This window comes from Sciurus vulgaris, assembly GCF_902686455.1.
Source record: "Sciurus vulgaris genome assembly, chromosome: 10".
Classification (NCBI taxonomy): domain Eukaryota; kingdom Metazoa; phylum Chordata; class Mammalia; order Rodentia; family Sciuridae; genus Sciurus; species Sciurus vulgaris.
In genome coordinates, this window is record NC_136470.1 from 60004108 (window position 1) to 60014157 (window position 10050).

At 40.5% G+C, this 10050-nt stretch overlaps 1 protein-coding gene across 1 annotated transcript; it reads right to left on the reverse strand.

Moving 5' to 3' along the window:
- Positions 1-828: 828 nt before the first annotated feature.
- On the reverse strand, positions 829-9475 carry DPPA2 (developmental pluripotency associated 2). Its single transcript, XM_079101159.1, has 7 exons — positions 9395-9475; positions 7304-7430; positions 5855-6015; positions 5709-5762; positions 4457-4718; positions 3369-3564; positions 829-1348 (listed from the first exon to the last, which is right to left on the reverse strand). The coding sequence occupies exons 1-7, from the start codon at positions 9425-9427 to the stop codon at positions 1267-1269; spliced, it is 915 nt and encodes a 304-aa protein (XP_078957285.1). The 5' UTR covers positions 9428-9475; the 3' UTR covers positions 829-1266.
- Between the last annotated feature and the right edge of the window lie 575 nt (positions 9476-10050).

Consider the following 10050-nt stretch of genomic DNA (forward strand, 5'->3'; position numbering starts at 1 on the left):
CAGGAGCGTTCAAAGTCAGCATCAGCAATTTAGTGAGGCCCTAAGCAACTCACTGAGGCCCTGTCACTAAATAAAGTACAAAAAAGGGCTGGTAATATGGCTCAGTAGTTAAGTGCCACTGAGTTCAATCCCCGGTAACCAAAAAAAAAAAAAAAAAAAAATCCTAAAGTGTTCAACAAAAAGAATAAAATCCTAAAATGTTCAACAAAAAGAATGAAACCAAATACAAACTGTAGACTTAGTTAATTAATAAGGTACCAATAGTGACTCATCAATTGTAACAAATGTACCACACTAATAGATGTTAATATTGGAGCCAAGTGTGGGGTACACACCTGTGATCCCAGCTACTTATGAGGCTGAGGCAGGATTGAAAGATTGAGTGCAGCCTCAGCAATTTAGTGAGACCCTGTCTTAAAATAAAAATAAAAAGAGACTGTTTGCTGGGTATGATACATGCCTATAATCGCACAATTCAGGAGGCTGAGGCAGGAGGATTCCAAGTTCAAAGCCAGCCTCAGCAACTTAGCAAGGACCTAAGCAACTCAGAGACACCCTGTCTCAAAATTTAAAAAATTAAAAGGGCAGGGGATGTGGTTCTGTGGTTAAGCACCCCTGGGTTCAATCCCCAGTACCAAACAAATAGATGAAAAAAGAGGAAGGGGGCTAGAGTTACAGCCTAGTGTTAGAGTATCCTTGGTTCAATCCTCAGTATACACAAAAAAATTAATATTAAAAGCAGCAACTGAAGAACTCAGTTTTCCCCATAAACCTAGCCATGCTTAAAATAAAGAAAGTCTAGCTGGGCATGGTGGCACATGCCTGTAATCCCAGGGGCTCAGGAGGCTGAGGTAGGAGGATCTCAAGTTCAAAACCAGTCTCAGCAACAGTAATGAGCTAAGCAACTCAGTAAGACCCTGTCTCTAAATAAAATACAAAATAGCAAAATAGGGTTGGGGATGTGACTCTGGTTGAGTGCCCCTGAGATCAATCTCCCGCACCACAAAAAAAAAAAAAAAAAAGTTCATAGTTAATTCTTGAGTCTGACAAGTGATCAGGAGACACTGAAGATGATCAGGACACAGCCCAGCAATTATCAAGCTGTGTGACAATTTACCTATGAGCTGTCCACCACTTGTCCTGGTAAGGAAAGAGGAATTTTTGCAAAATTCATGTCCTGTTTTGGGGCCAATAGTGGGAAGGCAGAAAGGTTTTTTCCTGTTTCTTCTCAATTGCCTTCAGACCAAAATAAGACTTCAACACTGCTTAAGGTGGCACCTTTTGGTCTCCTACAATGCGTTGCTTTTTCTCTCCCGTCATAATTAATCCTTTCATCATCTTCTTATTCCTATAAGACAAGTTAGAAAAGAATTGTAAAAAATTACTAGAGTAAGATAAACCGTCCCACACTAACCCCTTGAAAGTGACTGATAGACAAGAAATGTACTTCTGGAGTTCCTGAACAGTTTATACAGGACAGTGAGTTAAAAGGCTGCCATGTAGTAACAGAGAAACAGGGCTGTCCACTTCTTCTCAGGGTTCCTGTTTTGTTTATTACAATGGTCATCTTTATAGTTTCCCTTGCCACAGCTCCTCCACATTTACACATACTCATGATACTCCCATTAAAAAATAAAATAAATAAGTGGTACATATATACACAATGGAATATTACTCAGCCTTAAAGAAGAATGAAATTATGGGTATTTGCTGGTAAATTGATGGAACTGGAGACTATCATGCTAAGTGAAATAAGCCAATTAAAAAAAAAAACACAAGGTTGAATGTTCTCTCTGATATGCGAATTCTGACTCATAATGTGTGTGTGGAGGGGTGAAAGTGGAGATTCACTGGACTGGACAGGGAGATGGGGAGAGGGGAGTGGGAACAGTGGAGAGGGGAGAGGGGAGGGGGCATGAGAATGGAATAGACAGTAGAATGAATCTGACAACTTTCCTGTGTTCATATATGAACACATAACCAGTGTAACTCCACATCATGTACAACCAGCAAGAATGGGAAGTTATACTCCATATATGTATAATATGTCAAAATACATTCTACCATCATGTATAACCAAAAACAAATTTAAAAAAAGAATTAAAACTTTAAAAAAAGAAACAAGAGAAAAGAGAAGGAAGAATGTGTGAGAGTGAGACATTAGTTTTAGTCTATATAAAATCTAAAGCAGCTTGTAAGTCCAATGTATATAAATCCAATGTATATTTTTTTTCCTAGAAGCTATGTAGTCCTTCTATTCTGAAAGAAGTCTCTGTCCCAAAACCAGACTCCTGTAATCCCAGGAACTCATGAGTTTAAGAAAGGATGATTGCGAAGTTCAAGGCCAGACTCAGTCATTTAGGGAAGCCCTCACCAACTTAGACACTGTTGCAAAATAAAAAAATAAAAGACTGGGAATGTAGCTCAGTGGTTAGGCATCCCTGGGTTCAATCCCAAGTACCAAGAAAAGTACCAAAAAAAAAAGAACAACAACAACAAAAAAATATATATATAGTCTGTGTCCCCAAAATGACTGAGAAATAATAAAGTAATAAATAATGACCTACAGAATAATGTATGAGACCATAAAATCCTTTCTGGTCTGTTTGCCTTTCCCCAGTTTCATCTGTCAATAGATGTATCAACCATTTTGAACTATTTGCATTTTCTAGGTGCATAATAATCTCTTTCCATATGTTTGTATTGGTTATTTCCACTAAAAAAGGTCCAAATGATTCCTTTCCAACTGGTAAGCTCCCGCTCAGTATATGTAACCTCCTCGGAAGCATCCCCAAACTACTCTATTATAGTTGCTTTCCATGTATTTTGGTAGCTTCTCTTACCCATCTCCATTCCAGTATGCTGCATGGATTTTCCAATTCTTCTATCTCCAGGTGGGTATCTGACATGTAGTAAGAACTCTAATCCTCCGCACCCCCCACTTAAACAGGTCCCTTAAATTGAGACTAAGACAAATTCCTGACTTACCACTACTGGGGATTGAACCCAGGGGCACTCCGTTTCTGGCCCTTATCTTTTTCTTTTTAAAATAAATTTTTGAGTCTTCCTAGTTTTCCTAAACTGTCCTTGAACTTGTCATCCTCCTGGGTCACTGGTATTACAAGGAGGTACCACTATATCCAGCTCCATGTTGCATATTTTATTAAGGCTGCTAAGACTGGCCACATTTATCTGAGTGCTAATCCACTACTCAATTCTTTTAACTGCCTACGTTTGCCTGATCTACACAGCACAGTAAGATATCAGCGTGTTTGCTCTCTTTTCCTATTAAATTATTCAGAAATCCATCTACACATCTCCTTTATTTGTATGCCATGCTTGGGAAAAAAAAAAAAAAAAAAGGTTACCTTTTTACACATTCAGGGCATAACATATTATCTTCTAGTCCTGGGGATGGAAAGGTACAGGCTGGTAACAGGAAGAGAGCAATCATCCTCTTGGGAGTGTCAGGGACCCAGGTCTGACCTGCATGGAACTGCAGGCGAACCCAGCCTGCTGCGTCTGCAGAGAGAAGCTGGCCATGAACCACACACCACCTGACACCTGGGAAGGGAAGAGAAGCAATATGAACGGCAAGATCCAGAAGGTGCTCTAGGACAAGCCCCCAGCAAGTCGCCCTTAGTTTTACTCTTATATTCTGCTGATAAATCAGTTGAATAAAATACATGAAAAGTATAAACAAAAGACACTATCATCTAGGTTCACAAGTTACAGCATGAGGAAAATGATGGTAAACTTTTCGTAATGCTTGCTTGGTGTCCAGGATTCTAATAATGTATTTATTCTTAAGGTCATTGTTAACACTATGTCCTATTTTCTTTTTCTTTTTCTTTTTTTTTTTTTTTTTTTGCCTCCAGTTCTGGAAATTAAATCTCAGGTCTCACGTGCTTGGCAAGCACTTCACTGAGTCGTACCCTCAGCCTAGCACCAAATATTTCCACTGTCATCTGCTCTCAATATGACAAGTCATGTGTTTCACACAGGTCTCACAATCATTCTAGGACATGGATATTTATGATCTTTTTATAGAGAAAGACACCAGAATCAAGTAATTTGCCAAAGTCTCATACTTAGGAGATAATAGTCAAGAATTTAAACACCTTTCCTCATGTTCATTGTTATGAATGCCTTAAGGAAAGAGAAAATGGAGATCTTGGGGTACAGTCAGTCAACCACATGATTAGATTATGTTTTCTTCCCACCTTGGAATTCTGCCTAGTGATAAAAAAAAAGTGCCACTGTCCAATCTCCTGGCCTAGAGAGCCAAATAAAACTTGACTATTCATCGATCAAGGAAGAAGTCCCACATGAATCCAACTTCTCATCTACAGATATTTTAACTAATTCCTTCCCTTTTGCCTCCTTATGGTCTTGTACTAATAAATGTTATTCTGTTTCTTTGGTCCAGTACTCAACATCTTAAGGCTGATCTTACCAGAAGTTTGCAGTAGAAAGGCCTCCACAGAAGTAGGGATGGGACAGGAATTCACAGCCTTGCGCTGAGCAGCCCTGGCAGCAATCCTTGCCCAAGATGCCAACATGGACTCCTGAGCTGAAGTTACCACTTCAACTACATTAGCCTCGTCCTCTTTCTTAACCTTATTACGACCTTTCCGCAGCCCCATTGCATCAGCCACTTCGTTGCATTTCCTGGAACACGGCCTCAATCTGGCCTCCTGAAATGTTTCAGGAATATCCTGAAAATGAAATTCATGATGAGTGTTTGAAGACGTGTTAGTGCCATGATGACTTTTGTGTCAACTTTATACTTTCCCCCTGTACTTTACTGGAATTATACCTGCTGGGCAAGCACTGTGCCAATGAGCTCCATCCCCAGCCTTTCTTATATATTTCTTTGTACTTTTTATTTTTTGCAGAATTGGAAGTTGAAATCAATGATACTCTACCACTCCACTACATCCCCCAAACTTTTTCTTTTTTTCCATTTAAGACAGAATCTAGTTAAATTGCCCAGGCTGGCCACCAGATTGCAATCCCCCAGCCTCAGCCTCCTGAGTAGCTGGGATTATAAGTGTGTGCAACCATGCCCGTTTATTATTTTTGGGGGGTGCTGGGGGCAGGGGTTGGGGATTGAACTCAGGGGCACTTGACCCCTGAGCCACACCCCTAGCCCTATTTTGTATTTTATTAGAGACATTGAGTTATTTAGTGCCTCGCTTTTGCTGAGGCTGGCTTTGAACTCAAAATCCTCCTGTCTTGGCCTCCTGAGCAGCTAGGATCCCAGGAGCCACTGGGCTCACAGTTGTGCGTCACTGCGCCGGCGCCCCAGTTTATCATTCTTTATACTGACCTGAATGTGTATGTCAGTGTGGGAGCTTACAAATATTAGTTCCCTTAGAGCAGTGGTTCCCAACTGGGAAAAACTGATTGTTAAAAACCATAGGTGTTGCGGGGGTCGGTGTGGGGATGCAGGGGTCAGCGGGGTTGGGGGAGGCTGCTTCTGCCACCTAGGGGTAGAAGCTAGGGATGCTCCTAAACATCCTGCAATGTACAGGTCCGCCTCCAAAACACACACATAGAAACATTATTTGGTTCCAAAAGTCCATAGTGCTACAATTAAGAAATCCTGCCTCGGAGGTGCTACATACATAGAACATTAGCAGACAGGTCAACCCATAAGGACAGCCCACCACCTTCACACTGTCAGCCCCACACTCTTCACTCACATATTTTTGTTCGGGGTATGCATGCTTCTGGAGCCTCAAATAAACCTCTATTTTCTAAGGAAATTAAAAGGGAAATAAAAGTTACAATTTGGCAAAGATTTCCGTACTTAGTTCAAGTAGCAGGGGATTCCCACCCATGTACTAACCTGGCCATCGGTACTCAAATTAAATTGTTGGCACCAGTTTCGCAAAGTGTCCCGAGAAACCTTATTAATCGGAGGCAAAATGGTTGGCAAGGGAAGGAGTGGTATTTTACAGTTAGGCTTTGGGAAAGCTTTGAATTGTTCATTCGTTTGCGGAAGGTGAACTGAAAAAAGAATGGAACCAAAGTAGTAATAGTTTAATGCTTGTACGATTATTTATAATTTCACAAAAATTTTCTCACTTTTCCCACTAACTACTTTCCGCATATACATATCATTTTTTCCCTGTTATTACAAATGAGCGAATAGATTCAGGAATGAAAGGACTCACCCAAGATCACACAGTCATTAAAATGGCAGACCTGGAACTCAAAAGTTCTACACTAAAGTTCTAAATTCTATGTTTTTTATACTATATACCCCACCTTGGTTTTGCAGCCCTCAACCACCTGGATGGAACATTATATTGAATTTCTCCTTCCAAGTGTCTAGATTTTGAACCACAAAATATCAGACACCAAAGAATCTACCCCTAAACCTTACCCCAATCAACAATGGTGCACTAGTGAGCACGTTTCATTTTTCTCTACAGGACCACACCTTACTTCACTCTAACCCATCACTCTTTATTTTATCTTGTGGTTCATTATTGGCCCAGAGGATAAAATCATCCCAAAGATACTTATTTGATGCCTTTCTATGAAGCACTGGGGACAGATACAAAGAGTCAAGATTTTCAAAGTGGCTAGATTATATCAGTAATTACTCATCAGGCAAAATACTAGATATTTTTCAAAATTATTTAATCTTCCCTAACAGGCAAGAATGTTTCAACATTTTACTCTTTTTTTCTTGTGTTGCTGGCATCCAATTCAGGGTCTCTTGCAAACAATGCAAGTACTCTACTACTGAGCTACACCTCCAGCTCCTTGTTCTCATTTTTATAGACAAGTTTGAGCTGCATAGATTGGGGATTTGAACTCGTGTCTAGTGGCCCCATAAAGATCATGTTCTGAGCCTGGCATGGTAGTGCACGCCTGTAATCCCAACTAATTGGAGGTTTAGATACGAGGGTGCATATTTGAGGCCAGCCTGGGCAATTTAGGGAGAACTGTCTCAAAATAAAAAATAACTTGAGGCCCTGGGTTCAAGCCCCAGTACTTAAGGAAAAAAAGAAAAAAAAAAAAAAAAAATTCTGTCCAAAGTAACCCACGTGCCTATTTTGCATCTTAAAAGCCAGGCGGTACAAGGAGTTTAGCAAAGCAGAAGTATGGGTTTGAGAAATCTCTTGCCACAGGCAATGGAGGTGGGATTTAAGGTGGGTATTGTTTAGTTAGATGACAGGGAAAAACTCTTTTTTTAAAGCTTTTTTTGGGCTTCCCAGAGCTGCTAGGCGAGCAGTCCCTGTTCTCATATTCTTACTGTTTTTCCTGAGAGTCTTAGGTTTGATACCTGCATGTTTGATATCTGCAGTTGAAGAAACACTTGTTTCCATTAGAAGTTCTTGTTTAGGTTCCTCTATAACGGGGACCAGGGTTAAAATCACATTTTCCTCATCTAATTCCTCCTCAAAGAAGTTCTGGAAAGAGAAGAGTCAGTCACTGATTCTCATTTGATGCTACACAACTAAACTGCTTACTTTCAAGGCACAAGAAATGAATAAGAAACTCAGGAGACAATAGGTAGATGGACAAGTTCCTGGGATTCCTTGAAGGTGGTGTTGATTAGCAGAACCTTTGTTAGGTAAAGGGAATACTGAGGAAATGGGTAAAAGTCAATTTATATGTGGGTGATTAAGAGAAAACAGAAGATAGGGTTTGGGTTTGGAGGATTTCCCTCAAGTCCTTTTGCTTTCCATGAACTAAAACAAATACTTTCATTTATCGCATATATCTCTACAGAATGTGTTACTCTCATTTATCTCGAAAATCTCTATGGAATGTATTCTTGTCTTTCTATCTTCCAGCACAAAAGTCTGGATTCAAGCTAGTGTCAGATTTCACTAAAGCAGTGACTCCAGCTATCCCAAAGCCAATGACCCTCTCAGTCCGCAGACTTCTCTGCTTGCTGAACACTCGGCTTGTTGATGCTATTCCAGTTAAAGACAAAACTCAAAGTAGCCTAAAATTCGTGCAGCCTACAAATTCCTAAATGGGTCTGGCCCCTGCCAGACAACTCTGTTATATTCACGATAACTATAGAGAGCCAAAGGGCACTCAGTGGTTTTCTCTGTTTGCGGTGCCAGCAGTGGATCCCGAGGCCTCTGCAGGAAGCAAGGGCTGCACGTCAGTGTTGTGTTAATGATCACAGGAGCGAAAGATCTTGTTTGAAAGCAGGCGAGTAGGAAGGGACTAACATTTACTGGTTTTCATCAGTACAGACACTGCTAGTTGCTTTCCGTCTTTCTCCTGTTTAATCCTCATGGTAGACTTGGGGGAACTTACTGGTTTTCTTGTTTTACAAATGAGGAAACCAAGTCTCAGAAATGAAATGGCAATGGTCTAAAGTAACAGGCTTGAGTACGGTCCTGATGGTGGCTTTTCCTCTCAACCCAGAGGGTGTCTGAACGCCATTCCAACCCTATTGTAATCTCAGAATAGATCTCACACTCCTCCCCCCGCCTTCCCCTATTTAAATCCCTTCTCTTTGGCTCTCAAACTCTTAGCCTGCAATTTGTGATTTTTACATTTGTATACCACTTTTTCAAAGTGCTCCCTAGATTCACTTTTGTCAGCTTAAAAAAAAAAAAAAAAAAAAAAAAGTTGACCTTATTTGTGAACATTACTCCACTCCGGAGCTAAGTGGGGACGTGAAGCAGTCCTCTAGCCTGCTACAGTGGTCCCGGTAAATACAGGAGGACATCTTAATTTAGTTTCTCATCCTGTGCAGTATGACTCAAGCCTAGTCTGGAAACCCATGTGGTACAAGGGCATTGGGAACTGGTTGCTTCCTATTCTACTCCACTCCGGAGCTAAGTGGGGACGTGAAGCAGTCCTCTAGCCTGCTACAGTGGTCCCGGTAAATACAGGAGGACATCTTAATTTAGTTTCTCATCCTGTGCAGTATGACTCAAGCCTAGTCTGGAAACCCATGTGGTACAAGGGCATTGGGAACTGGTTGCTTCCTATTCCTGGAGGAAAAGAACAATTGGTCACTTTACTTTCTGACTTTTAGTCACATTACACATTTCCTTTTTTTTTTTTTTTTTTTTTTTTTTTTTTTTTTTTTTTTTTTACACCTTAGGTTGCCATTTCTTTACTATTTTTAATCTTAACCAGCTACCTCACTTCTTGTCTTTTCCTACCAAATAAATCTTTTCCTTAGAACTAGGAGTTGGAAAGTTTTTACCCTCGCCCAAATGCATATAATACACAGTGTCAATCACAAGAAAAGTTAATGATCCATCTGCAGAGAGAAGGAGGTTCCAAGATGGAGGTTTCTTCCACCCAGAAATTGATTCATAGCAGCCAAAAAGAAATAAGTGAGACCTAGAAAGATTGTGATAAATGTGAGACAGTTAGTTTCTTTAGAAACGAAACTTACCTTCTCAGTGATTCTGTCATTTGAGCCTGACATTTCCAGGAACACCGGGAGAAGGCAAAGCCAACAGGGCTCAGGATAGCTGGGCTGTGCTCCTTTTAACCTGAGGCTTCCTGTCTTCTCCTTTTATAGGCAAATGTCTCCTACTTCCTGTTACTCAGAAGAGCTGTTTTCCTTCCTCTATTTCTCCTCCCTCATTATTTGACAATGTAATAATTATTAGTTTCAATACTCTCAGGACCCTGTCTTGTTCACTAGGAAATGGATGATTAAGTAATTAGTTTTACTCCAAATCCTTTCGATAAAAAATGATTCTTTGTCTGTAAGGTGAGCCTTGGGAGAAAACTGGAAGTGACAAACTCTTGCTGACAAGTTCCAACTGAATAAAGGGAATATTTTAGCAGTTCCAGGACAATATTGGTGATCAATTAAAAGACAAGATACTCAGAAAGTTAGGGCGATATTTTGTTATTTTTTATTGTTTTGGTATCAGAGATTTGAACCCGGTGGCTCTTAACCAGAGAGCCACATCCCCAGTCATTTTTAGTTTTTATTTTGAGACAGGGTCTCCCTGAGTTGCTTAGGGGCTCGCTAAATTGCTGAGTCTGGCCTTGAACTCGCAACCCTCCTGCTTCAATCTCTCGAGCGGCTGGGATTAC

Excerpts from the sequence above, each read along its gene's own strand:
- DPPA2 (XM_079101159.1), bottom strand. The coding sequence starts at position 9,427 with ATGTCAGGCTCAAATGACAGAATCACTGAGAAG. Across the intron at positions 5,763-5,854 it reads ATTTGAGTACCGATGGCCAG|AAAATAGAGGTTTATTTGAG; the intron begins GTTAGTACATGG and ends TAATTTCCTTAG. Across the intron at positions 3,565-4,456 it reads CTTTCTACTGCAAACTTCTG|GTGTCAGGTGGTGTGTGGTT; the intron begins GTAAGATCAGCC and ends TTCCCTTCCCAG.